The 25,741-nt window shown below is 62.1% G+C and overlaps 6 protein-coding genes across 7 annotated transcripts in view; 3 read left to right on the top strand and 3 right to left on the bottom strand.

Moving 5' to 3' along the window:
• Positions 1-2,851, bottom strand: part of CHLRE_04g223900v5 (uncharacterized protein) — a 10,065-nt gene extending 7,214 nt beyond the window's left edge. The window contains exons 1-7 of the mRNA XM_043061948.1: positions 2,573-2,851; positions 2,419-2,471; positions 1,967-2,174; positions 1,714-1,766; positions 1,325-1,393; positions 773-886; positions 274-336 (exon numbers count right to left, since the gene is read on the bottom strand). Of these exons, the coding sequence (XP_042925300.1) occupies positions 274-336; positions 773-886; positions 1,325-1,393; positions 1,714-1,766; positions 1,967-2,174; positions 2,419-2,424 (513 nt within the window). The 5' untranslated portion in view covers positions 2,425-2,471; positions 2,573-2,851. The remainder of the gene's footprint in view (positions 1-273; positions 337-772; positions 887-1,324; positions 1,394-1,713; positions 1,767-1,966; positions 2,175-2,418; positions 2,472-2,572) is intronic.
• A 1,550-nt stretch (positions 2,852-4,401) lies between these two features.
• On the bottom strand, positions 4,402-7,371 carry CHLRE_04g223876v5 (uncharacterized protein). Its single transcript, XM_043061947.1, has one exon. The coding sequence runs from the start codon at positions 7,368-7,370 to the stop codon at positions 7,185-7,187; it is 186 nt and encodes a 61-aa protein (XP_042925299.1). The 5' UTR covers position 7,371; the 3' UTR covers positions 4,402-7,184.
• Positions 7,372-7,419: 48 nt separating this feature from the next.
• Positions 7,420-10,270, bottom strand: CHLRE_04g223850v5 (uncharacterized protein). Its single transcript, XM_001692150.2, has 12 exons — positions 10,045-10,270; positions 9,837-9,945; positions 9,680-9,751; positions 9,543-9,596; positions 9,401-9,459; positions 9,008-9,187; positions 8,799-8,869; positions 8,601-8,666; positions 8,376-8,460; positions 8,012-8,222; positions 7,685-7,847; positions 7,420-7,568 (listed from the first exon to the last, which is right to left on the bottom strand). Exons 1-12 carry the CDS (start codon positions 10,111-10,113, stop codon positions 7,490-7,492), a joined length of 1,218 nt encoding a protein of 405 aa, XP_001692202.1. The 5' UTR covers positions 10,114-10,270; the 3' UTR covers positions 7,420-7,489.
• A 128-nt stretch (positions 10,271-10,398) lies between these two features.
• CHLRE_04g223800v5 (uncharacterized protein) lies at positions 10,399-13,759 on the top strand. Of its 2 annotated transcripts, none has more exons than XM_001692249.2 (5): positions 10,399-10,693; positions 11,254-11,375; positions 11,738-11,820; positions 12,281-12,364; positions 12,618-13,759. In XM_001692249.2, the coding sequence occupies exons 1-5, from the start codon at positions 10,608-10,610 to the stop codon at positions 12,693-12,695; spliced, it is 453 nt and encodes a 150-aa protein (XP_001692301.2). In that variant the 5' UTR covers positions 10,399-10,607; the 3' UTR covers positions 12,696-13,759. The 2 variants fall into 2 exon arrangements, with proteins under 2 accessions (XP_001692301.2, XP_042925298.1); XM_043061946.1 differs by having other exon boundaries at positions 12,618-13,536.
• Positions 13,760-14,161: 402 nt separating this feature from the next.
• CHLRE_04g223750v5 (uncharacterized protein) lies at positions 14,162-20,297 on the top strand. The gene is made up of 9 exons (XM_043061945.1): positions 14,162-14,357; positions 14,698-14,771; positions 14,965-15,018; positions 15,319-15,609; positions 15,719-15,848; positions 16,108-16,196; positions 16,397-16,643; positions 16,912-17,002; positions 17,336-20,297. The coding sequence occupies exons 1-9, from the start codon at positions 14,268-14,270 to the stop codon at positions 19,489-19,491; spliced, it is 3,222 nt and encodes a 1,073-aa protein (XP_042925297.1). The 5' UTR covers positions 14,162-14,267; the 3' UTR covers positions 19,492-20,297.
• A 54-nt stretch (positions 20,298-20,351) lies between these two features.
• On the top strand, positions 20,352-25,257 carry CHLRE_04g223700v5 (uncharacterized protein). Its single transcript, XM_001692247.2, has 8 exons — positions 20,352-20,613; positions 20,842-21,020; positions 21,381-21,494; positions 22,242-22,310; positions 22,788-22,832; positions 23,164-23,236; positions 23,687-23,762; positions 24,145-25,257. The coding sequence occupies exons 1-8, from the start codon at positions 20,604-20,606 to the stop codon at positions 24,281-24,283; spliced, it is 705 nt and encodes a 234-aa protein (XP_001692299.1). The 5' UTR covers positions 20,352-20,603; the 3' UTR covers positions 24,284-25,257.
• The last annotated feature ends 484 nt before the right edge of the window (positions 25,258-25,741 follow it).

Below are 25,741 nucleotides of genomic sequence, written 5' to 3'. Positions count from 1 at the left end.
TAAAAGGACAAGCAGGGAGTGTTAGGAAAGAGTAAGGGAAGAGGAATCACGCAACCAGTGCGCGTGCGGCGACTCGGACAGATGCTACTTATCAACAGGATGCTCAAGCAGGGTGTAAGAGACGAGTGCGGGAAGAAAGCGGGTGTCTAGGGTGTCTACCCACTCTGGGCCCAACCAAACGTGTCTGTTTGTCGTAACAGCACGATACAGCTCCCACAAGTCCTCATCCCAGCCCTTGTCCCAGTCCGCCCTCCCCTCCGCCCTCCGTCTCACCTGCAGCTCAAACAGGGAGTGCTGAGTGGACTCATACTCGTCCTTGACACTCCGGAGCGAGCGCTGGAATGGGAGGGTTTGGAAAGCACAAGGGATCCTGTTTGTGTGTTGTGTGTGTGTAATAGCACATGGAAATGTAAGCGCAAGGAGCTGCGTGTTTGTAAGTGCGTACGTGTGTTAAGTGTACATGTTTGAAGGCGGGGCAGCAGGGGGCGTTGAGTCGGGCCGCATGAAGCACATGCGCACACGCACTCGCCAACCCCGCGCCACAGCGTATTGCGTGTCACCGCCCCATTGCACTTTCAAACGCACAACTTTTTATTTCTATGAGTTTCGCAAACTCCTGCACAACGCGCACGCACACACACACACACACACACACACACACGTACACACACACGCACACACACACACACACACGCACACACACGCCCACGCCCACGCCCCACACAGACACACAGACACACAAACACACAGACACACACACGCGCACACCTACCTGCAGTCGCGCCATCTCGGTGGCCTGCGCATGCACCTCCGCCTTGGCCGCCGCCGCCTCCGCCGCCGCCGCAGACATCTCTGCAATGCGGGCGTCGCGCCGGCCCAGCTCCTCCTGCAGGGGGTGCACGCACACCGGATCCACCAAAGGAGAGGCACGCGTATGCTTTGCTGGTGTCGCCCAGATTTGCCGGCGCCTCGGTTCGCCAGTTGGGCGCATGACGAGCCTTGCCGCTCCCCATCAGTACGGTAGCCGACATCAGTAGCCGCGGCGCGGCGCACCCCTCCCGTACGCTCCTCTGCTCCGCTAGTTTCGCTTGGTCTGGTTTAGTTTCAGCTGGTATTTACAGCCCCCCTCCCCGGCGGTCCCACGTGCCGGCGCCAACGGCACGTACCCGCTGCTCCCACTGTACGTCGGCATTTCACACCTACTTGACGTCTCATGCAAACTCCGTCATGCATGGACGGCTACCCACTACCAGGCTTGGGGTGTGGTTTTCGTGAGCCCCCCCCTGACCCCCTCCCTACACCCCTCCCGGCTCCGCCTCCTCACCTGCAGCTCTTTGGTGCTATCCAGCAGCCGCTGGTGCTTCTCAATCAGGCTCGTCACCTCTGCGTCGTCCTGTTGGTTGGACATTGTGATTGTGTCCGTCGTTACCGGTATCGTAATTGCTGTCTTCAGTATTGACTGGTGGTGGTGTCGGATTCTGGGCATTGACACGGCAAAGGCCACCGTGCCGCGTTAATCGTGCCGCATCAGGGTGGGACGCAAGCAGGCCGCCGCCGCACGCCCCGCCCCGCCTCCCCCCCGCGCGCGCCGCTCGAAAACAAACTGCACGTGCAAGCTCATTCCAACCATTCATGTCCATGCGTATCCATATGGAAACATGAATGAAGCGAAAACACGCACGACTGAATCCAGCTTGTTTCGCCCTCACCCACCTGCGCCGCCTGGTCGGCCGCCGTCTGCAGCTTGCGGTTGGTGTCCTCCAGATCTGCAGTACCAACAGCGCGAAGTGTTGTGGGTGCTATCCGAATGCGTACGACAATCGCTGTGCTTTGGAGGTCTGTAGTATGCTTGGCTGCGCCATTGCGCCGGCGGCGCCCGGTGCACATCTGCCAAACCCAGTTCGCGCACGCAATGCATTCGCAACACGCACGCGTGCACGCCAACGAGGCGCTAGGCGGCACTCGCCTTGCACGCGAGCCGCCAGGGTGGAAAGCAGGCCCAGGAAGGGCGTGGGGTCGGGTAGCGCCAGCATGGAGGAATATAGCTGGTAGAGTTTGAACTCGACATCCTGCGCACGTCGTTGCCAGCCCTGCAATGCCGAGTGCGGCGGCTCCTCGGTGCCTCGCAGCCCCTTCAGCTCCACACAGGCCACCTCCCAGTCGTCCTTGCGACGCTGTTCGGGCAGGTGGAGGGAAGGCGAGGGGAAGGTGGGGAAAGAGGAGAGGGCTGGGGACCGGGGGGTGGGGTGTTGCGTAGCGAGACGGTTGGAGCCCGCGCGCAACAGGCGGAAGTTTGGCCCCGTTAGTCCCCGCCAAGGGCGTGGCACGGGGCCCTTAAGGCATCGAGCGAGGACCCGATGCATGACACGTTAAGTGTTCTCGTTTCGACGCGCTGAAAGCGCAACCGCAAGCGCGCACCTCCATCTCGAAACCTTGCCATATTTCGGCCACCTCACGCGACTCCACTAGGACTGCAAATGGCAATTAAGTAGGTGCATCAAGGCCACGTCGCAGCCAGCGAAGCGGGATAGTCCACAACTAGCATTGCGCTTGCAAGACTCGCAGGACTCGCCAGAGGGAGTGATGACTGCTGCGCTCGTCGGGGCCGCCCGGTTGCGGTCTGGATACTCCTCGACCACTGACAAGGCCGCTTGTTGGACCTTCCTTTCTATGTGATCGAAATCGAGCGCCTGGTCGAGCGTCTTTAGGAAATTCATTGTTGCAAACTGTTATCGGCCCGTGGAAGCAATAATTTGACTGCTCACGCCATTTAAGCCTTGATAAAAGTGAGGTACAGACGCTCAACGTGTTTAGCCCGCTCTATAAAAGCGCGTAAGGGCTCATCCCTAACAGTTGCTGTATAAGAGTCACACAACAGGCCGGAGCCTGAGGCGGATGACAGAGCGAGCATGGGTCTGGCACAGGCAGCGGGTGTTTCCCCTTTCCCACTCGGCCACCCCCGACCCCGCTTTTCACTGGGTACACGAGCGAGGTAATGCTACCTTATGAAGCGGCGTGTTGTGCGTAGGTGGAATACATAGGGAGTACGGTTACTGAGCGATTTCCTCACATGTATGGTATGGTGACGAGGGAGGTGACGTGGCTTGAAGGCAAGGTGGTGGGCTTGGTGGTGGGTTGCGCGGTCGTGCTGTCACCGGCCTTAAAGGCTTAAAGCTATTGCTGCAGCTGTTGCCGCAGTTGTTGCTGCAATTGTAGCCGCTGCTCTGGCTGCTGCTGCTGCTTCTGCCGCTGTTGCTGCTGCCTGAGTTCACCCCAGGTCCCGCCCATGCACTCCCATGCCCGTCCATGCCCGCCCATGCCCGCCCATGCACTCCTTCCACAGGCCAATGAAGCCCCCAACCTTGAATCCCTGAGCTGCCGCCATTAGTGTATCTCTGGCGTACATGCCCCACGGGTGGCGTGCCGGGCATAGCGACAGCAGCTCAGCCACCAGCACCACATGCCCGGCCTGCGCGGCGGCGCACACCGCAACATCGCTGCGGACTGCGCATCCTTTCCAGCAGCCACTTGCACACGTCAGCGTTGCTGGCTGCAGCGACTTCGCGCACGGGTACTTTGTTGCTGAGCCACTCCTGCAGCAGGCCGTCCCAGGCCGTCAGCTCACACGGGTACAACGCCGGTCTTGAAATGGGGTCAAATGGCAGGGCCTATACGGTAACGCACTCGCAAAATGCGACGGGCGGCAAACTGTAGTGCTCATTTAAGGTAACTCCCGGAAAGCTGAGGCTATTTCTGTGTGTGCGTGGAGAAACACGCGTAGACACGTTTTTGACCCACTCCAGACCGTATGCGCGCCGTCAGCTGCTGGCACAGCGCCAGGCCAACGCCCGGCCCTAATGAGGCCTCGGCACCGGCCTTAGGCAGCCCAGCCCCGTCGCCGCCAACACTGCTTCCACGGCCTTCAGAGTGTCGCTGTGAGCTGCATGGCGCACAAGCTCATGGCGCTGCGTCATGGAGCTCCGCTGGGCGACGGCAACGGCCAGGCTGCTGTCGGCGTGGGCCGGTGGGCGGGCAGCGGCTGAGAAGCCCGCACCCGCACCCAACTTATCCCCGCACGTGCCAGACATGACCCACCTGGTTAGCCATACACAGTCAGGAGTTGGTGTGGGCGAAACAGCCGTTTCGCCTGAGGAAGGTTGGCGAACCCGTGACTTCCTCGGCACTATCTTTGTGGCTTTGGCTGTGTTGTCAAGTGCAGGACCGAAGTGAAGTGGTGTTGGGCCTGATTGCTCATTGCGGAGCGTTGAAAGCTGCAATTGGCGATGACGTCAATCTTCCCCAGCCAGACCCACGTGTGCCCCAGCCTGCTTCCCGGCAAATCGTCCCCAGCTGGTGGGCAATCCTTATGGCCATGGGACGGATAGTCACAACCGTTGCGTAATGATTGCCAGAAGCTTACAACTACGCGCGGGTTCGCGAGGAGCACTGCTACTTCCACACACATCACGGCATCTGCAGCGCCCACCCTCATGAAGATGTAGCTTGATGGGCACAACAGCACTCGGTGCAACCTGACCGCACTATAGCCAGGCGCAGGCCAGACCGCCTGCTACCCTGCTTGGCGCGGAGGTACCCATGTGCCTGCCGCCACCGTGCTCACATTACTTCGTTCCTCGGGCATCGCACCACGGCGCCAGTGCCACAACCTAAATGCAAAGACTCGCACTACTACTGACCCCTTTCCGCGCCGCGATCAACGTGCACGCAATATGCTAGTCCCCATCAACACTGCGTCAGCCCTGGCAGTCTTATCTTTAGCGACTTCATGCACGCCATGTTGCCAGGCGGGGGCAGCGTCCACACTGGTGTGCGGGTGCATACCCAGGCGGCTACTGCCGCATGCCCCATCGAGGCCCATGCTCCACAGCATCCTCTGCTCCGCACGTCAACAACAAGCGTGCACAATACCGCGAAATCCCCGCCCAAACCCCTCTACTTTTTGGGTGCCGCGTGGCTGCGGGGCACAAACCGTAAAACGGCCATGTCCCCGCGCGAACCGCCTGAGGGCAACCGCAGCCCTACTTCCATCCACTCAATTCCATTCCTCATCCACATCGCCGCATCCATGCCGCTGCCGGCCCAACGACTTCGGTCTCGCCTATTCTCATCGACCACCATTCGTCGTCCACAGCCTGGCCGAACACCTCCTTGCTTCGCACACCTCGCCATAACACCAGCACTTGTTTGCGTCGTCTGGTGGTGAAGCTCGCCCTGCGCTAGCCCGCCAGGCCCAGCGTTCCTTCACCTTCGCAACAGAAATGGAAAATCAATCCCGAACCCTTCATGCGCATTCCACTGGCGCAGCATTTGCGAGGCACGTGTAGCAGTGCAGCCGCAGACCTCCTGGTGGCGCCGGGCAAGGGCTACCCCAGAGGATGCGGTGCGCGCCTCTCTCTGCCATGCACACTTGTTGCGTACCACAGACCCCGTCAGCCTATCTGCCGCGCGGCCATTCTCCGTTGCGCCACGACCAAGAACCATACTTGACACCACTTTAGAAAGCAGCCATCCAACCGCAGCCGAATGTCTCCGCCGCACAGCTGTCGCAAAGCCGCTGTACAACTCCTCGGGCATCCGTGTACAACAATCGGCGTTTTACCTACCCTACTTCTCCCTTTCCTAAATCCACCAGTAGTTCGATTTCCCCCGACTACTGTGTGCACCGGCAAGTGTGCACAACCACATGACGGCAACCGAATATACTTTCGCACACGCGCAAGTACCAGCTTCCTGCGACCCACACGAACCCACTAGCACTCCGCCAGTGTGCACGCGAATGTTTGGAGCGCCTGGCCAGGAAGTGCGTCCCGCCCGGGCGTCATGCGGACACGCACTCGCATCGCCGAGCGACCACAGCGTTCGTCGTAGTGCTGCTCTTCGCACACGTCGGCTACTACGTGAACACTCAGCAATTCCAGCATGCGTACCGGCATCCCGGCTGATGCCGGGACCGCCTGCGTGCGCGCGCAGGTCCTGCCATGCGTCAACCACATAACCATGGGGGAAAACTTCTTTCTCGAACCACCCTAACAACGGACGAACGTCACGCACACACACACACCACGCTAGTGCAGGTTATCTCCCTCACGTCCTTAACACCCCACCACCTTGGGGCGCACGGAGAGTCAGTTCGTACCAGCCGGCCGGCTCAGTGAACGGGTCGTCCAGTGGCAGGTGTTGCCTTGTCCTGCCACCACGCGCATTCTACGCTAAGCGGACCATTAACATCTACTTAGCCCAGCTGGCACAGCACGTCGTCAGAGACACACTTGTTCATTGAAACAGCGAGAAACACGCGCAGTATTAGTGGGTGCATAAATCACAGACATCATTTCGATGCTCCTTGCACATTTTTCGTTCGTTTGCTCATGGCGGCACAAGGCTGCCTCTGCATGCGTGCAATGCCTGGTGCTGCCGGGGCTGTGAACATGCAGAACGCCCTGGCAAGACAGCAGCAGCAGCCAGGCAGCCAAATGCACATGGGGGCGAGCATGCTCCAGCCGGGCGGCCGTGGGCGGGCAAAGCCACAACGGGCACGCCAAGGCTACGGACTGGAGCAAATTGCGTGATGGCCGCCCCCGATGCGCCGTGCGGTATGCAGAGGTGGTCAGTGCGTACAGCGCGCCGCACCAAACACAGCGTTTTCTGAGACCTACACGAGCATTTTAGCCATCTGGTACACCGCAACCACTGAACCTCTTTGCACAGTCCCAACTTCGCCCGGGCAAGCGTGTACTATAGAACAGACATTCGTACAGCGGCACGCGCAGGCACACTTCGCTGCACGCGGGGTAAGACAACGCGAGTTAGCATGACGCGCATCAGCACAGCACCGCCACCGATGTGAACGGCCCAACAGGTTGATGCGCCGTACCCTGTACAGCCCGGCGTTGAGTAATCAATGCGTACAAGCTGCGCGACACCCTGACAGCGCACGAGCGGCATGACCACAGACCGGGGAGGTTTGGTTCGCGACACGGCGCACCCGACGCACGCAGCCAGTCAATGGCGCGACGCCGAGGTGCAAAAAACGCACACACAAATGGGCGCTCCACACATTGCAGAAAGCATCCCGCCGCACACACCAAATGGTTTGTTCCTTACCATATGCAGCTAACCCCGTCAATTGGCGCCCACAATTCGGGCATTCACCCACGAAAGCATCATGAGACAATTCTACCTGCACCTGAAGCGCCTCTTGAGAACGCTGCTGGCCGTCGGCAGTACCAGCTACTTATTAGCACACGGAACTGGGCACTAGCCAACAGGCTGCTGGACCGTGGCGTTGGGCGCTTGTATGACGCACGGCCTCTTGAGGGCCTTCTCGCCGCCCGCATAAAAACGCGCATCACCGCCCCGCCTGAGCGCGGGAGCGGTTGCGCAACGCACACAAATCTCGTTGGTAGGTCCAGCCAGCCATGTTGGTGAAGGCCACAGCGCGCCTCATCCGGCTCAGGCCTGCACGATTCTAGATGCAGTACAGCTTCTCCTCGATCTGGGCCGGAATGGGCTTGATTTCCGTCCCCAGCTCCTGCTCAATCTTGAACCTGTAACATACAGGCAAGCGGGCAAACGCGTGAGGATATACACTCCATGCAAACGATGAAGGGGGCGCCCCACGCATCCTCAATGCAAAGGTCCTGGCCCATCCGAATGAACTCACAGGTTGATGCGGTCGTCGTAGGTGATGAGGTTCACGGCCAGACCCAGGTGGCCGAACCGGCCCGAGCGGCCGACGCGGTGCAGGTAGGTCTCCGCGTTCTTCGGGAAGTCGAAGTTGATGACGACGTTCACCGACTGAATGTCAATGCCACGCGTGAAGAGGTCTGCAAAGGGAGTACGAGCCATGCATTACGGTTCAGGTACAGGTTGAGCTCCAGCAGTTCCCTTCGCGTATTCACGCACTCCACCTCCGATGTGCACTGCCCGTGCTATGCGCTGTGGCTGTTCAGCTGCGACTGTTTGCTCCATTGGCAGCAGCCGCACTCACCCGACGACACCAGGTTGCGGCAATGGCCGTTGCGGAAGTCGTGGAAGACGCGGTTGCGGTGGCTCTGCAGCATCTTAGCGTGAATGTAGTAGCAGCTGTAGCCCAGCTCCGTAATCTTCTTCGCCAGCAACTCCACACGGTTGACGGAGTTGCAGAAGATGATCGACTGGTTGATGCGCAGCTTGGAGAAAAGCGTGTTGAGGCAGTGCACCTGCAAGAGAATCAGAATGCTGATAACGGGCCTGCTGCTGGAGTAATGCGCAGAACCCCGGTTAAAGTCCGTGTCACCTGCTTCCACCTTCTTTGCGACTGTCAACACTGCAACCCCTCCCTCCATCGGCGGGCCAGCGCACCACGCTCGCACCTTCTGCTTCTCCTCGACGAACGCGTAGAACTGCGTCACACCCTTCAGTGTGAGCTCCTCCATGAGGTTGATGATGTAGGGCTTCCTGCACGCATAAACGCAAGTTGTATGTGTAAGAATTTGCCTTTCTACCTGCAGATGGCGGGTGCGCCCTGGTGCATCAACACATCCAGGTGATGCCGCTTACTAATACCGCCGGGGTAAAGTGCAGCACCGGCAACGCACCGGAGGAACTTCTCCTTGAAGGCCTTCACGGTCACCGGGAAGGTAGCCGAGTACAGCATGATTTGCCTGCACGCAACACATGCAAGTGCGGCTTAGTACCCAATCGCCGCGACATCTCCATATCGCCAGCTGCCCACTCAGCGAACAGCTACGCGGGCAGAAACGACTGCGTCTGGTTGCCTCAAGTCGCCAGCTCACCGGTCGTCGGGCAGGTAGCCGATGAGCTGCTCCACCACGGGTTGGAACTCCGGCGACAGCAGCTTGTCCGCCTGCAGGATCCAGGTGTTGTATGCGTGTCTGGGGCCTGCCTACTACCCGTGCCTGTGAAAGCAGTCACCTCTGCACAACCCCTGTATCTTAATAGCCCCTTGACGCAGCTTCCTTGGATTGTGTGCCGACATGCGTACCTCGTCCATCACCAGCATCCGGCACTCGTTGAGGCGGGCCACGCCCTTGCTCGCCAGGTCCACCACGCGCCCGGGCGTGGCAACAACGATGTGCGTCGTTTGGTAGAGACGCATGATATCGTCCTTTAGGCTAGTGCCACCGGTGGTGACCATCACCTCGATGCTCAGGTACTTCGACAGCTGCAGTCACATTGGCACAGCCCCGACCCGGTCAGCACGCGCACGCGGGGAGGCGAGCGAAAACCGCCTATGACATGAGCTACACGTTACTCGAACACGAAGTATCGCATGCAGGGCAAGCTGCGCCCGGCGCTGCCTCTCGCTGACGCCGTTTGTCGCCCAAAACTGTTGGTGCACATGCAGGCCCGAATGTGCATGTCGCTGTGGGCTTACCTCCTTGCACACTTGCGCGGTTTGCAGCGCCAGCTCGCGAGTCGGCACCAGAAGGAGGGCTGCGCGCATGAATTACGCCCTCGTTAGGCACAGCTCGATCGACAACAAACCCCCGCGAGAGCAGGACTCATATAGAGCTCACCTTGGATCACAGGCCGAGTGGGATCGACCCTCTCCACCACCGGGATGCAGAATGCTGCAATGAAGCCGCGCAGACAAGAAACCGAGGGTCAGTCGACACATTCGGCTGCGGAGCACTTGCAAATCTGCTTGACCAACCTGCCGTCTTTCCCGTTCCGTTCTTGGCACGCGCCAGGATATCACGTCCGGCCAGCGCGATAGGAATAGACTCTGCACAACACGAGAGGGCGGGGGTTGTGTCAAGATCACCTTGGTCAAGTCGTTGTCCATGCTCCCGCAGCCAGCAGCCACCCACCTTCTTGAATGGGGGAGGGCTTCTCGAAACCCTTCTCGAAAATCCCCATCAGCAGCTCGCGCTTAAGGAAGTAGTCCTCGAACTCGTTGCCCTTGGTGTTCGTGACATCCTGCGCGCCAGACGCCGGTACTGGTCAGCACTGCCTATACATGCGCCTAGCAGTTCCACAGCTGCACGCTTGGGCTGTTTCCACGCCGGCAGCGCTCACCTCGGTGCGCACGCGCGCATCCTTGGGTGGCAGGTTCAGCCGCTGCTTCCAGTCCTCGTTGGTGGCCATCCTGCTAGAGTATTAATGAGCTATCGCTAGAGTTGCTATGGGTGTGTGCCTCGGAGCGGGAGAAATTGGAGCAAATTGTATGCAGTCTCGCGAAAACTGTATGTAGCCGAAGCTATCGGAGTTTCGGTTTTTCGTTTACGTGTATGTACTTGATAGCTAGAAGGCCGAGTAAGGTGGGCCAGCGCGCTTTGGGGCTCGGGCTCGGCGCAGCGGGATGGGGTAAGGCCGGGATTGTGGGACACTGGGAATACGTTATACGTGTAGGCCCGCACATGGCTCTGGTATGCGTCCTGGAGCTACCTGCATTACAAAAAGCCGCCCCCAGAACTGCGATACGACTCCAGCTCGTCTCCGTTCCAAACCCCAAAAGCATGCTGACAAGGCTGCCGGTCGCGCTCTCGAGGCTGCCTCGGCACTGCACCGCCCCCCTCGCCTGCCCTTTAGCACGAGGTGCTAATAGCATACGTGGTCGTACGCCGGTTCGGGTAGAAGCGATGTCAACCGCCGTGCACCTCAACGTCCAGGGGCCCGACGCGGCCAAGCTTATTGAGCTGGCCAGCTGCGCGGGCGCATGCAACAAGTAAGCAGGCCCGGCCTCGAGGGGAGAGCTAGCTTGACGGGGACGTGGATCAGGGCGTTTGGAGTCTGTCGTGGGGGGTGCATGGAAGGGATAGGCGGGCTTGGGCCACAGGAAGACGCGAGAGCATGGGCTGTTGAGCTGTGCGCGTGTGTGATTTGGACAGCAGCGTGTACAGTCGACTGCTAGCAAAGCTCCACGTCACGACGACGAAGCGTTACACCCGTCAGATCACGAGGCCGTGCAGCGTTCCATCGTGCTGTCGCCCACCACCGCTCTCGCCGCCACTCCCGCCACCGTGCTCTGTTCACTATCGTATATGGCAAAGGAATGCGCCTCCGCCGACCATCTGCCCCCTGCAATGGGCACGATGGCTTGTAGGCTTGCCATGGGCTGCGCCATGAAGCGTCTCGTGTTTCTTATCGGGAACGGCGAGGACCAATCCACACGGAGTCGGGTCCCCAACTGAACCTCCGCCCTAAACCCGGACTGGACAAACACCGCGTGATTTTGCCTGCCGCCTGTCGCCGGCCTCCTGCCGCCTCACCCCACACACCGCAAAGGGACACGCCCAAGGTGGAGCCGGCTGACCTGGCGAGCTACATGCGCAGCCTGCCGGCCTGGCGTCTCAACGCCGACAGCACCGCCATCAGCCGCAGCTTCGTGGCCAAGAACTTCATGGCGGGTGGGTGGATGAAATAGGTAGGCGGGCAGCCATCACCACTGCTCGCGGACTTGTGTGGGACACATGGATAAACAGATAACACGCGGCACATGTGTGGCGGTGTGTGGCCATGTGCGTGTGTGTGTGTGTGTGTGTGTGTGTGTGTGTGTGTGTGTGTGTGTGTGTGTGTGTGTGTGTGTGTGTGTCTGTGTGTGTGTGTGTGTGACTACGGTTTCCACGGTTATTCTGCCAGATCACGTGAATCGTGTATCTGGTATAACCAACGACAGGGCTCTCAATCGAGGGCTGCCGTGACCTGGCGTTTCCCCGGCAGAGCGCAAACAGCTCTGTGTGTGTGTGCGCGCGTGTGTGTGCACGCGCAGCCATTGCGTTCTTCAACAAGGTGGCGGAGGTGGCGGAGGCGCAAGGACACCACCCCGACCTGCATCTGCGCAACTTCAGAGAGGTGGGCGGGCTGGAGCGGGGTGGACGAGGACGTGCGTGTGAGCGGGTAGAGCAGTCAACACCGAACCCATATCAACCGAGGCCCAGAACCTCGACGCCAGTCCATCGGGCGCGGAGGCGTGATGTTGGCCGTTGTCTTGGATGCCCTTTAGCCTGATGCTTACTGGGGTCATGACCGTGCAAGCGGGTGCGGGTAGGCCCATGCCTGTTGCCACAGCTGCTCGCTTCCCACGCTCCTTGCACCTGTGCCAATGCAACTATATCGAACTCTATTCCCATCCCTTCTGGGGCCCCTCCTCCTGACAGCGCTGCTCCCACACGCTCGCCTCGCGCGCCTCCCTGCCCACCACCGCCACCACCACGCGCAACCGCCTGCGTAGCTGCCCACCGCCGCCACCACACACCACGCACAACCTACCTGCCTGCCTGCCCGCCTGCCTGCCCGCTTGGCTCTGTTGCAGGTGGAGGTGGTGGTGTCCACCCACGCGGTGGGCGGCATCACGCTGCCGGACCTGGCCCTGGCAGCCATGATAGACGGCATTGAGGTAGGCGCTGCCGGAAACCGGTTGGTCTGGAGTCTGGTAGTCTGGTAGTCTGGTACTGGTGGGCAGCTGGTTTGCCGTGGTGTCAAGTGGTGGCGTTCGGCTGCCGGATCCTTATAATCAGTTGCTTGGACGATAGATTAGGTGAGGTTTTGAGGAGTTATGTAGGCTTGCAGCGGCTGCACTGAGTATCAAAGACAAGTGGGCCACAACCTCCCCTTCCGTGCTCCCCTACGCCTCCTGCATGCCACGTCAGGTTGACTACAGCCCCAAGTGGGCGAAGGCGGAGGTGGAGAGGATGGCCGCTGCTGGAGCGGACGGCGGCTCCAGCTGAGTGCTCCGACGACTGCGTTAGCCATTAAGCTGGCGACCATGGCAAGTGCCACTATGCGGCGACCGCCGCTGCTGAAGCCAGGGCTTTATTTGACCTGTGTCGATACCGTTAGCCTGGGCGGGGTGAGAGGTGCCGGTAGCATGTGCTGGCGCATCTTTTGGAGCGATTAGGTTCCGGGAAGGCTGGGATGCTGGCTACGCCTGAACTTTGGGAGGGTTGGGGCAGGATGCGCAATGGAATGGTACACGCGACGAGGGGGCTGCGTAGGGACACGCGCTGGCACGCCAGCGGTGTATGGGGAGAGGGCCCCGTCCTGCCATTCAGGGAGTCCGGTTGCAAGCCCACGCGGAGAGCATTTAGCGGTGAGTTGTGGTTGACTGCAAAGCATACAATGTGGCCACACGTTTGCTGAACAGAACTTGGGCGGCCAAGGTCGTAGGGCAAGGCGTTGTTAATGGATCGGGTGTGTATGTTGGTTATCTGTCGTATTGCTGCGCGCTGCACCGCACACTTATTTCTCGTGGATGCGGTGTCAGGCGTTGCTGGGCACCAGGACGCAGCCTAGTTGCAGCAGAGAAGGCATGCATGAAGATTGAATAGGCAGTATATCATAGGCTACGTAGAAACGCGCACACCTGCGGTACGGGCAGCGCCAGGGGAGCTCGCCAGCACTGCTGTACGGTAGCTGGGCTTGGTTGCCCACATTTGTGGTCTGTGTGCGATGGGACAGGGCAAGGGGCAGGGTGGCATAGTCCCGATAATGTGGAGCGCATTCCCAGACCCCAACAATATTTTGCAACGTCAAGGCAGCAGTGCGCGGCTGGTGTAACGCTTGAGTTACTGTACCGCCGCGACGCCGCTGACTTACTGGCAGGCTGGTAGTTTGCGGATGCGCGTTCCTCACGCTCCGGGCGCCCGGCCAGGCGATAGCATCAGACAAACACGCACCGCAAAGCCCCACACGTGAAGTGGAGTTACAGCGCACCTGCAATCCTGCAGGCACGTGATGCACGTTGTCTGTGGTTGTGGTTCAGGTTGCTGGCCCGTCAACACATCAAGCTTTACATGGTGAGCATGCCATTGAGCTGACGCTCGGTCGGACGTGAGCTGCACACCGCTTGCTCTATGCTGTGCTACGACCGTACGACGCAGAGAAAGCCAGGCTGCCAGTGGTTAAGCTGCCGTGAGGCGTCCTGTTGCTCCCCCCGCTGTCCCCCCTTGTCCCCCCTGCACACAGATACCACATTACCACGACACAGCTGCCTCATCATCCAGCCAGCCTGGGCAGGAAAGCCTCTGACACAAGGGGGGCCGGACTGAGTTGAGCATAATGCGCTTTCCTCATTTGTCTAGGGCCTACCGTGCCCTCCATTGACCCCGTCGTCATGCCCGAAACACAATGGGACGGTCTTGTTGATGGAAAGTACAACATATATTGCCGTGTTATCAAAGCACACATGAGAGTTCCTCGGCACAACTCACGCAGAGCATTGAGAAACAGACAGGATGTAGCCTCGTTCGTCGCCTTCTGTCGAGCCACGTAGGGCTATCAGGCTGTTGTAAGGCCTAATAATGATAACCACACGCAAAGCGCATGTATACATCCCTGCTGCTGGAACTAATAAGGTTGACATTGCCACGCCCGAAGCAAAGCAAAAGGCGGTAAGACATTGTGTACATGCGGAGGCGAGCAAAAAGTTTTCTGTATCACATACGTCCTGGGCGGTGGAGCCCTCGCGGACACAAGGGCAACCGTGGCGCTTTCACCAGCACACTCGGACCGGCCGGGCTGCGACGGGAGCGCCCTGTCCAGCGATGCGCCACCCCCTGCTTGCTGTGCTGCGATATACGCTACACAGCCGAGGACCACGGCCACCTCCACTCAGGCTGGCCCTGGGCCCTGGCCCCGCCGGCTAGCGCCGTAGCTCGCAGCCTGCTTGCCGTCCAACCTTCGCCCCGGTCGTACGTCTGAATTACCGCCTGCCCCTGTGTCTGAGTCCAGGTCCAAGCGGTATGGCGTGGCTTCTACGCCCGATGGGAGGGCCCGGCTGCAGAGGTCATCCAGCGGTGGTACAGGTGCGCGACGTACTGTGCGTCACGCCACACGTGCACGCCTTCACAGTGTGCGGCCGCGGCAGGGCAGCCGTGCGAACTGACACGCTGACACGCACAAACGCCAGCGCTCTATAACCTCACTCACACTCGCCAGGCAACTGACACGCAAGGCGCCGTCACCCGCCTTGCCTGCCTTGCCCCGCGCCCACTGCAGAGGCCACCTGGCGCGGCGATATGTGCGGGCGCTGCGGCAGGGGCGATTGCTCAAGTGAGTGTGGCGGTTTGGGCCGGGGTGCTTCGGGGCTTGCACACAGGACCCATCCGTACACACAGTCAGGCGCGTGGCAAACTGTCGGAGCCTATGCGAGCATTGCTACGGCATGCTGACACGGAGCAGAGGGCCGGTAGCCGTAATCCTGCAATCCATCCATGCACCCACCCCACCACCACCACTACATCGCTCTCTCCAAGCAGCCAACACTATTCGATCGCAGCCCACGGGGCGTTTCTACTTAGGGTTGCTGCCTGCGCCCCCGGCGTGTACTAGCATGTCTCTACGCACTTACAGCCACCAGCTGGCTGCCCTAGACGCGAAGGCGGTGAAGGCGTGGCTTCAGGGCGCCAGCTGGCTGCGCCGCGCCTCCAAGGGCCTCAAGCACACCGCCGCCCACAATGCCAAGATTTCGGCGGCTCTGAAGGGCAAGACCTTGACCGCCGCCACCAAGGCCAAGCTGTCGGCGGCTCTGAAGGGCAAGCCCAATGCCAAGCTGGCGGCGGCTCTGAAGGGCAAGACCTTGACCGCCGCCCACAAGGCCAAGATTTCGGCGGCTATGAAGAAGAAGAAGGGCAAGACCGCCGCGTGAGGCTTCTTCACCTCGCCTGAAACGCCTGCTGCTCTCCGGCTGGCTAGCCAGCAGTCGCCAGTCGGCAATCGCCTGCCCACCACCCGCTGTGATTTACACTTACAGGAGCGGCGAGCGGTCCCGTGTGGAGCAGACGGCGGCGGTGGTTATCCAGCGCCACTGGCGGGGGCTGCTGGCGCGGCGGCTGGCGGCCGAGCGGCGCAAGGCGGCCACTGACATCCAGCGCTGGTGGAAGGTGGGGACTGGGGGCCGGAAAGGAGGGCGCACTGGCTAAGGGGTGGGGTATGTTGTAGGCGTGCGGGCAGGCGACCATTGTGGCGTGCACGAACGAGTTCGCCCTGGAAGCGCAAGCAGGTAGGGGGAAGGTAGCGTTGCGGGCATTGCGTGCTGCTGGCGGGTAGGGCCGCCGCTCATAGTTCCACGCACGCAGTCCTGCGTGTTCCGTTCCCTTTTTGCTCGCTTGCACACGGACGCACCCCCCTCGGGATTCACAGGGTTACCGAGCGCGCAAGGACTGGCCGCGCCTGCGGCTGCGCTGGCGGGCCCTCAAGCACTACGCCACGGACATTCAGCGCTGGGTCAGGTGTGTCGGCATGTATCTTATTAGGGAAGCGACCATTTGCATGCATAGTGTGGCTGCGATTTGGGACTGTACCGAGTTGGTCAGCCGTTTCACCAGTTGTCGGGCACGATAGCTTCGCACCATGGGCATGACTTGGCCCGCATTCAACAACCTGATAGCGCCCATGTCTTGACTGCGGTAGCATGCGTTGCTCGGCGCAGGGGCCACCTCACACGGCTCAAAGTACGCAAGCTGCGCGCGGCACGGCTGCCGCAGTCTCGTGCCAGTGGTCCCGCTGTTGACGACGACGACGGCAGTGAGGCCGCAGCGCGGCAGCGGCGGCGCGATGCGGCGGCCGCCACCATCCAGGCGCACTGGCGCGGTCTCCAGGCGCGCAAGCGGCGCGCGTGGCTGAAGCGGGAGGCGGCCAAGCGGCAGCGCTATGAGCGGCGGCTGGCGGCGGCACAGGTAGGGCGCGATGGGTCAAGGGGAGTCAGGGCAGTTACGCTTCAACGTCAGATGGCATTGCTGGGACTGCAACGCATGCAGTGTGGTGGAGTGCTCACACGACATGCGTCAGGCGCATGGGTGGGGTGCGTGGGCTGCGTGTTGCGCTGCTGTAGGTGGTGGGGCTGGTAGGGGAGGCCCAGGGATGGAAGGTTTCACAAACAGTCGAATGAACGCCTCCGTCTCAGAACTGAAACCAAAAATAATCACCAAACACAAACACAAACAGGTGCTCCAGGCGCACTTTCGCGGCTGGCGCGTGCGGCGGGCGGTGGGGCGGCTGCGGGCCGCTGGGCCGCTGGCTGCGGGGTCGCTGTCAGGTGAGGTGCAGCTGATGAAGCGCCTGCGGGTGCGGGTGCGGGTGCGGGTGCGAGTGCGGGTGCGGGTGCGGGTGCGGGTGCGGGTGCGGGTGCGGGTGCGGGTGCGGGTGCGGGTGCGGGTGCGGGTGCGGGCGCCGGTACGGGTGCGGAAGCATGAACAGAAGCTTGTGATGCTTCCAGGCTTGGATACGTTGGCTTTATGCCGGCAGCCCCTGCAATGCGAAAAAGGCCGCGTTGGTGATTTCCTGTGTGGCGCGCCTACGGCCAACGCATCGATGAAACGTCCTCGTCTGTCTCACAACGCCCATATTTTTGCCACGCGGCCACCTGCAGGAGGGCTGGTGGCGGCCCCAGGCATTGCTGGAGACACACGTGATGTGGTGGTGCTTCCGTACGGCAAGTACGACGAGGACGGGGCGGGGGCGGGCGGGGGCCTCGGGGGGCCCGTGCCGCACGGGCACCCCGAGCCGCCGCCGCTACAGCCGCCGCCGTCAAAGGAGGTTGCGGTGGCGCCGGCGCCGGCGCCGAAGCTACCTGCCACACAAAAGACGGCGCCTGGGCCCCGGGGTGGTGGGGGCACTGCGGCTGCAGCCGGCAGGCGGCCGGGTGCTGGTGCTACTGCTGGTGCTACTACTGGTGCTACTGCCACGGCACCGGCCCCTGCCACGTCCGGCCCGCCTGCCACAGTGCCTGCCGCAACGGTTGCTACCAAGCCGGCAACGCGGCCGGGAACAGCCACAGCAGCAACAGCCACAGCAGCAGCAGCAGCCACAGGAGCAGCTCCGGGCAGCGGTACAGGCAGCGGCAAGCCCGCGGGCAGGACGCCTGTGGGTGCCCTGGCAGCTATAAGAACCGCCCGCGCGCCGCCTGCCGCCCCTGCAAAGCAGCCGGCAGCTACAGCCCCTGAGCGCGCGAGCCCGGTACAGCAGTCGCCCGCGGGCTCGGCCCCAGGGACGCCTACCGGCAGTAGCCGCGCCGGCGCAAACGGCGCATCGCCACTAAGCTCGCCTCATGCCAGGTCTGGGACTGCTACAGCCGCTGCTGCCAGCAGCAGCGGCAGTAGCCTGAAGCCGCTACAGCCGGGCTCAGCGCCGCAGACGCCGCCGCACGCGCAGCCGCAACCGCAGCCCTCCACGCCGGCGCACTCGCGTGCCGCCGCGGCCAGCCCCCCGCGTGGCAGCGCGGCAGCGGCCGATGGCAAGTCAGGCCCCGGCATCGCGTCTAGAGAGGGGCTCAAGCCCGTTACTGTGCCCACCACACGCTCAGCCACGTCGCCAGCAGCCTCGCCAAAGGTTGCTTCCGCCAACCCTCGGCCCATCGTGCGCCCGGAGTCGCCAGCTCGCAGCACGCCGCGCGGCGCCGCGTCATCCACCACACCCGCGACCTTGGTGCGGGCGCCTTCGACCTCAAACAACACGTCCTCCTCCCCCACAGCACCGGCGGCAGCGGCGCCAGTAGCTATGGCGGCGGCGTCACGACCGGGGACTGGCGCAGCGGCGGCGGGCGGCTTCGGCCGGAGCGCGGTGACGGCCGGTGCCAAAGACCCAGCGGCATCAGCCGGGCTGGGGACGTCGCGGCCGGGCACCTCGGGCGCAGGGTACAACCGCAGTCGCTCTCTCGGCAGCGGCGCTGTCGCAGGCGGCGGCGCGGGCGCCGCTGCTGCCGCGAGCGGCGCGGGCAGAGCCCGCAGGACGCCGGCGGCGTTGGGTGGGATGGCGCCGCCTCCGGCGGCGGCGCCGCCGCCACTCCCAGTGCGCTCGGTCAGCATGCGCGCAGACGCGCTGCGTGTGTCCGCACCGGACCTGCAGCTGCTGCGGCCGCGCCGGCTCAGCAGCGGTGTCGGCAGTAGCGCCGCCACAGGAGCGCTGGGTGCGGTGGATGCCGGCGGGGGGGCCCCGCTGGGTGCGGTGCGGGGGCCTAGCTACAGCGGCGGCGGCCCGTCGTTGCGCGGTACGGTGTTGGAGGAGGGAGAGGAGGGCGAGGCGGGACAGCAGGAGAGCGGCGGGGGGATGAGCGGCACGGGCGGCGTGCGGCGCTACGCATGGACGGAGGGCGGCGGCGCAAGCGCCACTGCTAGCTGGCAACATCAACAGCAACAGCAACAACAACATCAGCCGCCACCGGCAACACCTCGTGCGCTGCGGAGAGGCAGCAGCAGCAGTGGCGGTCTGCCGTTGTCCGCTTCCACATCTGCTGCTACTGCCGCTACTGCTGCTGCAGCCGTGACGGGGCCGTCGCCCTTGGACGCGGCGGGCCACCCTCTGCACGACCAAGTCATGCGGGCCAACCGGGGCGGGAGGTTTGTAAACGGGACAGGGGGCACAGGGCCGGGCGCGGGGGCGGCGGCGGCGGGAAGGAGGGGAGGGCCGCCAGCGACGGGCGTTGCAGGTCTTGGCGGCGGCAATGCAGGTGCCGGTGGGGGAGGTGGTGGGAGCGGCGCGAGGGCGGGCTCAGCGGCGCGGCGGCAGGCGCGGCATACCGCCTCTTAGCCGTGGCGGGCTATTTGCTGCATGCGCCCTGCAGTCTGTTGTTGCGGGCGTGGAGGTGATGGGTGGTACCAGTGCATGGACTAGGAACTGGAGTGCAGAGGAAGGCTGAGACGCGGAGAGAGGCGGCTTGACCGAAAATCAGTAACGGCATAGAGTAGGACGCGAGGGCAAAGGGGCTTTGCTGGTTGAGTTGTGAGGTATGCTTGCCCACGAAATGGAGCGCTAAAGGTTGGTGTTTTTTGGTCAATACGCGGTGGGAGTGACTATGCTCGCAAACTGTGATGCAGGATGGTAAACTAGATTGCTCGGCAGCGACGGTAAGGCATGGCGATGTGGTAACTACAGAGACATGACGTCCTTGATGTGAGGGTGACGGTGACGCTGAGTTGACTCATGAGACTCGAGTGCTCCACACCTGTCCGAACTACTTCGTAGTTTGGGCGAAAGGGAGCCTGTTTTACTTTGTCAGTAAAGGGCGCAAGGCAGGTCTTGTACGGTACAGTTAAGCCGCGCCCTATCTTAGGATGGGGATAGAGACACGTAGCAGCCAAGAAGGCGGCGGGCGCGGCATTACTGCAGCAGTTGAAGGCGTTGAAGAAGAGCAAGCAGGCAAGGCGAGAAGGGAAGGTCAGGCTGTCGCCTGTCCAGCTGTAGCAGCAGTAGCAGCAGCGATTGAAGCAGCGGCTGCAGCTGCATCCGGTCCGGCTGGGGAGCCGCCGGGACGGCGGAGGGGGCTGCTGTGGGGCCGCTGACGCGGGGTGGTGGGCGTGGAGCGATGACGGGATGTTGCACACGCGTGCCAGGGGCCGTTTGGACTTAGGTTGCTTCGCGAAGTTTCAAACCGCAACAGAATAAAAGTTGGACTGCGTGACGGAAGAACACACCCTAGCCTGAGGCTGAAAAAGTTCTGGCCCAGGATGCACAGTTCTCTTTTGAGCCGACAAACAAGCGCTAGGACACCCTGCTGCCCACATTTGCAATCACATAGATGTATTCGTTACAGCAAGCGGATATGGCGGATTCAAGCACCGCGAGCCGCTCCAGAAGATGGCGAGACCTCTCAGGCGCCGTTTGTGGCCGGGGACTGGCGCGAGTTTCGTGCAAAGCTGATTATGCGGACAGGTAGGCCGGCGCGTGTCTTCTTCGGGCACAGCGAAAGCTCCGACTGGTTCCAGCGTCAGCTTAACCCTTGGAACAACTGAACACGACCCGCACATTTGTCGAAAAGACTCTCACTACTAACATCTCTGAGCTGCTTGTGCGGCTCTGTCCGGCCAGTTCATTTGTGGCGCCCAAAAAACCCTCGTTACCTTGACCGACTTCCCACTCTCCCGCGCCGGCGCCCTGCAGCGGGCGTGCCGGAGGGCGCTCGGCGCAGCGAGGACAACCGGCGCCTTCTAGAGATCCAGAATCCGGCACTAGCATCTGAGGGCATTTGGGCGCACGGCACGCCGCGGCCCGAGGTGGGCGGGTTGGTCATCTCAAGCATCGAGGCGCCGGAGTTGCTGAAGGACGACCGCCTGTTCCAGGTGCGACGGGGTGCGGGACGCATTAATTGATGTCCGAGCCACGTCTTAAGAAGGGTGGGCATTATGAGTTTGATGATGGCCGCAAGGCCCCGTCACACCTCATGCCGTGTCTGATGCGGATGTGTGTTTGGACCTGGCCGCTGGCCACGTGGCCGCGCTGGCATGGGCGGCCCCCTGGGCAGCCTTGCCACACCCCATCCGCCTCCCTGCCTCGCGTGCCTCCCCTGCCTGTACCCCCCCTTAGGCACCCTAGCCCCCTCTCCGCAACCTCAAGTGCTGCTCCTACTCCACCGCTTGGCTGCCTATTTCATGCTTTTACCCCTCCCCGCCATTCCCGCCATTCCTGGGCTCGCGACGCAGCTCGTCATCTTCCTGACCACGCACGGCCCGGACGGCAGTGTGGGCATCATCCTGAACCGACCCACGGGCATGGTTCTGGGCCGCAAGCCGGGGGGCTTGCCGCTGGAGCTGGGGGTGAGTTCGGCAATGAGGACGCAATGGGACAGAGATGGGGCAGGTTCACAAGTGCAGGTTTGGAGGCAAGACAGTTTATCAAGCTGGAGCTGGGGGTGAATTCCCAGGGTGCGAGCGTGTGCGTGTGTGTATGGGGCAGGGACAGGGCGGTTGAGGTATGGAAGGAGGGCCGGGAGGAGGTCGGGGGGGGGGGACTCAGGGCAGGGGGCATTGCATCCCGGCATGGCACGGGTGTTGGCGGGGTGCTGGCAGGCGCGTAGGGTGCGCGAGTGCTGGGCGCTGCTCCATCCTGTAGCCATCAGCAGCAGGGTGCCGGGGCAAAGCAGTGCAGTCTTGGGCCTTGGGGTACTGACATGCAGGGGCTGCGGCGATGGGGTTGTTAAGGACTCGATATGGATGGTCACTTGCGGCTAGGCACACCAACTAAGCAGCTTGTGCTGTGCCGCGTACGCACGCTGGTCCTCCTGTTCCAGTCATCAGGATGCTGAGTCTTGGACTATCTAGGCCTGCTATCCACACACCGCAACCCATCATCGCATGCCCGCCACACCGCCCCCTCCCCATCCATGTGCGCCCGCCTCGCCAGCCCGCCCGCCTCCCTCCTCCCCCCCTTACGCCTGCGCCTCCGCTTCTTAAACAACCATGATTGTAACCCCCTCCCCCGTCGGCATTGCACGCTTGTGCTCTGGTCATTTTTTCGGTCCTCCCTCCACATGCACGGCTACCCCCCCCCCCCGCCTGCTGCAGGGCCCTGTGCCCATCCAGCGCGTGTTCCAGGACAACATGGTCTACTGCGGCGGATTCACCGCGCAGCAGGTGTGTGTGTATGTGTGTGTGTTTGTGTGTGTACGTGTGTGTGTGTGTTGCGGGGATGCAGGGAGGAGCAGCAGTTGGTGGGTTGCTGCCCACTGCTGATTGCTGGGGGAAGGCAGCGGGTGGGTGGGTAACTATCTGGGGGTGATGGGAGGCTGCTGGGATGGGGATGCTGGGATGGGGGCTGGTAGGGGGCAGACTGATAGGAGAGAGAAGCAGGTGTGTGGCTGCTGGGAGGTACACTGCGTTAGGAGAGAGGCGACTGGCTGCCGGGATGCTGCGGGAGCCAAACCCCCAGTGTGTGTGTGTGTGCGATGTGCCGGGAGGGGGCCGGGTGGGGCGAACGGAGGGAGGGGGCCGGGTGGGGTGGAGCGCAGAAAGGGGCGGGGCTCAAGCAAGCCTATCCCGCCCACCAGTTCAACCACGCCTCTCCACTCCTTGCCGCCACACACCCTGCCCCCAACCCCTGAACTAACACAGGTCATTCACATCATGCACGGGCACCGGTTACAAAACTGCGTGCAGGTAAATAGCATGCGGTATCAGCGACGGGTTGAGTGCGTTACCAGACGCCTCAAAAGACTGGCACCGCCGACCAGCTAACAGAACAGCGTCCCTTCCCATCCACATGTTCTCCACGCCGGCCTTCCTACTCGTTTGACCACGCTGTCCACCTGTCAACTCCCGGTCTATCTGTCCGACCCCATACCTCCCCCGGCCCCCGTTCCCCCCGCCTGTTTGCCCTTGCTGTCCCCTGATTTCCCTGTTCGTATCCTTAGTATCCTGTTCCCCATGTGTTTCCCCCGGTTGGCTTCGTTTGGGCTGGAATATACAAACCCCGCCCCCCGCCCCCCAGGTGGTGCCGGGTGTGTACATGGCGGGCGAGGTGGCGGCCACGGAGGCCGTGTCGGGCGGCCGGCTGCCTGCAGGTAGGTGCGGCGGCGCGCCGTACCCAGCAGGATTGCGTCAGCGTGCCGTATAGCGTGGCGTGGCATGGCGTGGCGTGGTGTAGCGTGGCGTGGCATGGCGTGGCGTGGCGTGGCGTGGTGTAGCGGTGCGTGGCGTGGCGTGGCGTAGCTCAGCCCGCACTCTTCATCCAGCCCATCCTTGTGCCCCTGCCTTACTGTCCTGCTGTTGAACTGGCCGCGACAGCAGTCACTGCGTGAAGCTAGCGGCAGCAGTCACTGCCGGGGCTACGTGAAGCTGATGCTTAGCTGCCTACCGTATCTGCACGGCGCCGTGTAAGCACGCTTTTACTCTGGCTTTTGACTTTGATGCCATGCTTTCACTCTGGTTTCGATTTGCTGCCGCTGCCTCCGCTGCCTCTGCTGCCTCCGCTGCCTCCGCTGCCGCTGCCACCTCCGCCGCCGCCGCTGCAGGCGACTTCAAGTTCTTCTCGGGCGCGATCACGTGGGCGCCCGGGGAGCTGGAGGCGCAGATGGACCGCGGCGCTTGGTGAGCAGCGGCAGGGGCGGCGACGGCGGCGGTCGTGTGGCGGCGGCGTTATGGCGGCGGCGGGTCGGGGGCTGGGTCAGGGCGTGATGGGGCGGGGTATGGGAGGCTGGAAGGGGAGGCGGGACACGCCAAGGAGCGGCAAAATTAGGAATGGGGTCGCAGCATGCAACGCAGACCGAATGCGCGACGGTTGGGTGCGTGGGCGGACTATCTAGTGCTACGCATGTACACCGGGTTGGGAGGCGCGCGTTTGTTGATTGGCTGCCGGACCGAATGCCGTACGTTGAGCGGTTGCACCTTATCCGCCCGTTTTACCACCTTGCTGCTTCCCATCTTCTTCTCTCATCTTCCCATCCATCGCGCGTTGTGCCCTGCCGCACAGGTACACCGCCGCCTGCTCTCGCTCGCTGGTGCTCAAGTCGGCCCTCCAGCTTCCAGTGCCGCTGTGGCGCGAGGTGCTGCAGCTCATGGGCGGACAGTACTCGGAGGTGGCCAGCGAGGGGTACGAGGGAGACGAGTAGGTAGGGGCTATTAATCGCCTGACGGTGTAGGCTCTGTGCTGCTATGTATCTATCTGGTGAAGCAGTTGTACCTGTACGCTTGCGCTGCTAGGAACGAGCTAGCTGGCAATATGCGCAGTATATGTACGCTTGTTGGGACCTGCTGTTACGTGCTGTTGCGTTCTACTCGTTACTACCTGTATGTGTTGCCGAAGATGCTTAAACGACGACTGCATGCGCACGGTGTCACTGGAGGTAGGGTTTGTGTTCGCTTGATAAGAAAGGTGACTCACCCACCCTCTCAAGGGAATCGTGCGTGGTTGTCCTGTGCCCGCTAGCTGCTGTGCGTGCTTGTGCTTACTTGACAACTATTAACGGGACGCGGCTGACGGGCGCTGGCGGGCGGTGCCTGTACAAATCGCCGACCCCGGCTATGTCCGGGAGATGAGGTAGATTCAAAACCTTCGGCCTCAAACATAGCACCAACGTGGTGTGGGCGCAGCCCACATAATGCGATGCCTCTAATATGGGCTGAGCTTCCCGAGGGAAGCGCTTCATAGGGGGCTCGAAGCCCCCCATGATCACCCCTGCCTGTCCCGGGGAGTCCCTCCCCTGCCCCTGTCCGTGGCGGGCATTCGTGCGTTCGTGCTCGCCTGCGATCGACCCTGCGTCTGCGGAACCGCTGCTGCTCACCGCCCACCGCCGCCCACGGCGCACACACAGCGCATCGCCGACCGCGGCCCAGGCGGGGCACCTGGCTTTAGGGGTGCTGCCCATCTTCAGAATACACTTGGAGCCTGGCATCGCAAGTTCCTCGCGAGGGGGCGGGGCGGACAAGGCGTGCGTGTGCGGAGCAGGGCTCCTATCTTAATGTCTCCAGACATTAATTGGCCATTTTGGCCGTTTCCTAGACATTCCTCCCGGGGGCTAATGTCTGGGGCGAGACTTTGTTGGCCCGGGTTTGGGGAGGGTTTTGTCCCAATTCCTATGGAGAAGCCCCCATACCGCCATGTGCCCAGACAAAAGACGGCGGCCACCGGGCCGTTTTTGTCTGGAGCTAGACATTACCCCAAAAACAAGATACGACCCCTGGTGCGGAGGTATGCAGGCTCGCTTGCTTTGTGTGTGTGTGGGGGGGGGCATCGCATTGATGCAGGCATGTGCTGGCTGCGGCGGCGGGGTATGGGCCGCTTCCGTGCCTTGGACGGAGCCTGGCTGAGCGCTGTACGTATAAGTACTTACACGGCGGTAGTCCCCAGTAGATGGCGTACACGCTGCGACAGCTTTTGGGCAGCCATCAGCACGACCGCGTCCGCCCCCCTACGTATGCCGAAGAGCACACGGACAACGGGCCAGCGCCCGCGCGGCCGCCTCAGGAATGCCCGGGCCTACCTGCTTGTTCCATGTGTGTGTGTGTGTGTGTGTGTGTGTGTGTGTGTGTGTGTGTGTGTGTGTGTGTGTGTGTGTGTGTGTGTGTGT

The sequence above is a fragment of the Chlamydomonas reinhardtii genome, chromosome 4 (assembly GCF_000002595.2).
Source record: "Chlamydomonas reinhardtii strain CC-503 cw92 mt+ chromosome 4, whole genome shotgun sequence".
NCBI classification, from domain to species: domain Eukaryota; kingdom Viridiplantae; phylum Chlorophyta; class Chlorophyceae; order Chlamydomonadales; family Chlamydomonadaceae; genus Chlamydomonas; species Chlamydomonas reinhardtii.
Note: the sequence above shows the minus strand (reverse complement) of the source record. Positions and strands in the feature narration are given on the sequence as shown.

What these genes read in the sequence shown, in the direction of transcription:
- CHLRE_04g223876v5 (XM_043061947.1), bottom strand. Translation starts at nt 7,370, where the DNA reads ATGCGCGTTTTTATGCGGGCGGCGAGAAGGCCCTCAAGAGGCCGTGCG.
- CHLRE_04g223850v5 (XM_001692150.2), bottom strand. Translation starts at nt 10,113, where the DNA reads ATGGCCACCAACGAGGACTGGAAGCAGCGGCTGAACCTGCCACCCAAG. An exon ending in CACTCGGCCTGTGATCCAAG is followed by an intron (nt 9,460 to 9,542) that starts GTGAGCTCTATA and finishes TCATGCGCGCAG; the next exon opens with CCCTCCTTCTGGTGCCGACT. An exon ending in GGATGCTGGTGATGGACGAG is followed by an intron (nt 8,870 to 9,007) that starts GTACGCATGTCG and finishes TGGATCCTGCAG; the next exon opens with GCGGACAAGCTGCTGTCGCC.
- CHLRE_04g223800v5 (XM_001692249.2), top strand. Translation starts at nt 10,608, where the DNA reads ATGTCAACCGCCGTGCACCTCAACGTCCAGGGGCCCGACGCGGCCAAG. An exon ending in TGCGCGGGCGCATGCAACAA is followed by an intron (nt 10,694 to 11,253) that starts GTAAGCAGGCCC and finishes CACACCGCAAAG; the next exon opens with GGACACGCCCAAGGTGGAGC. An exon ending in CCATGATAGACGGCATTGAG is followed by an intron (nt 12,365 to 12,617) that starts GTAGGCGCTGCC and finishes ATGCCACGTCAG; the next exon opens with GTTGACTACAGCCCCAAGTG.
- CHLRE_04g223750v5 (XM_043061945.1), top strand. Translation starts at nt 14,268, where the DNA reads ATGATAACCACACGCAAAGCGCATGTATACATCCCTGCTGCTGGAACT. An exon ending in GTCATCCAGCGGTGGTACAG is followed by an intron (nt 14,772 to 14,964) that starts GTGCGCGACGTA and finishes CGCCCACTGCAG; the next exon opens with AGGCCACCTGGCGCGGCGAT. An exon ending in CGGCAGGGGCGATTGCTCAA is followed by an intron (nt 15,019 to 15,318) that starts GTGAGTGTGGCG and finishes ACGCACTTACAG; the next exon opens with CCACCAGCTGGCTGCCCTAG.
- CHLRE_04g223700v5 (XM_001692247.2), top strand. An exon ending in GCGGATTCACCGCGCAGCAG is followed by an intron (nt 22,311 to 22,787) that starts GTGTGTGTGTAT and finishes GAACTAACACAG; the next exon opens with GTCATTCACATCATGCACGG. An exon ending in GGTTACAAAACTGCGTGCAG is followed by an intron (nt 22,833 to 23,163) that starts GTAAATAGCATG and finishes CCCGCCCCCCAG; the next exon opens with GTGGTGCCGGGTGTGTACAT.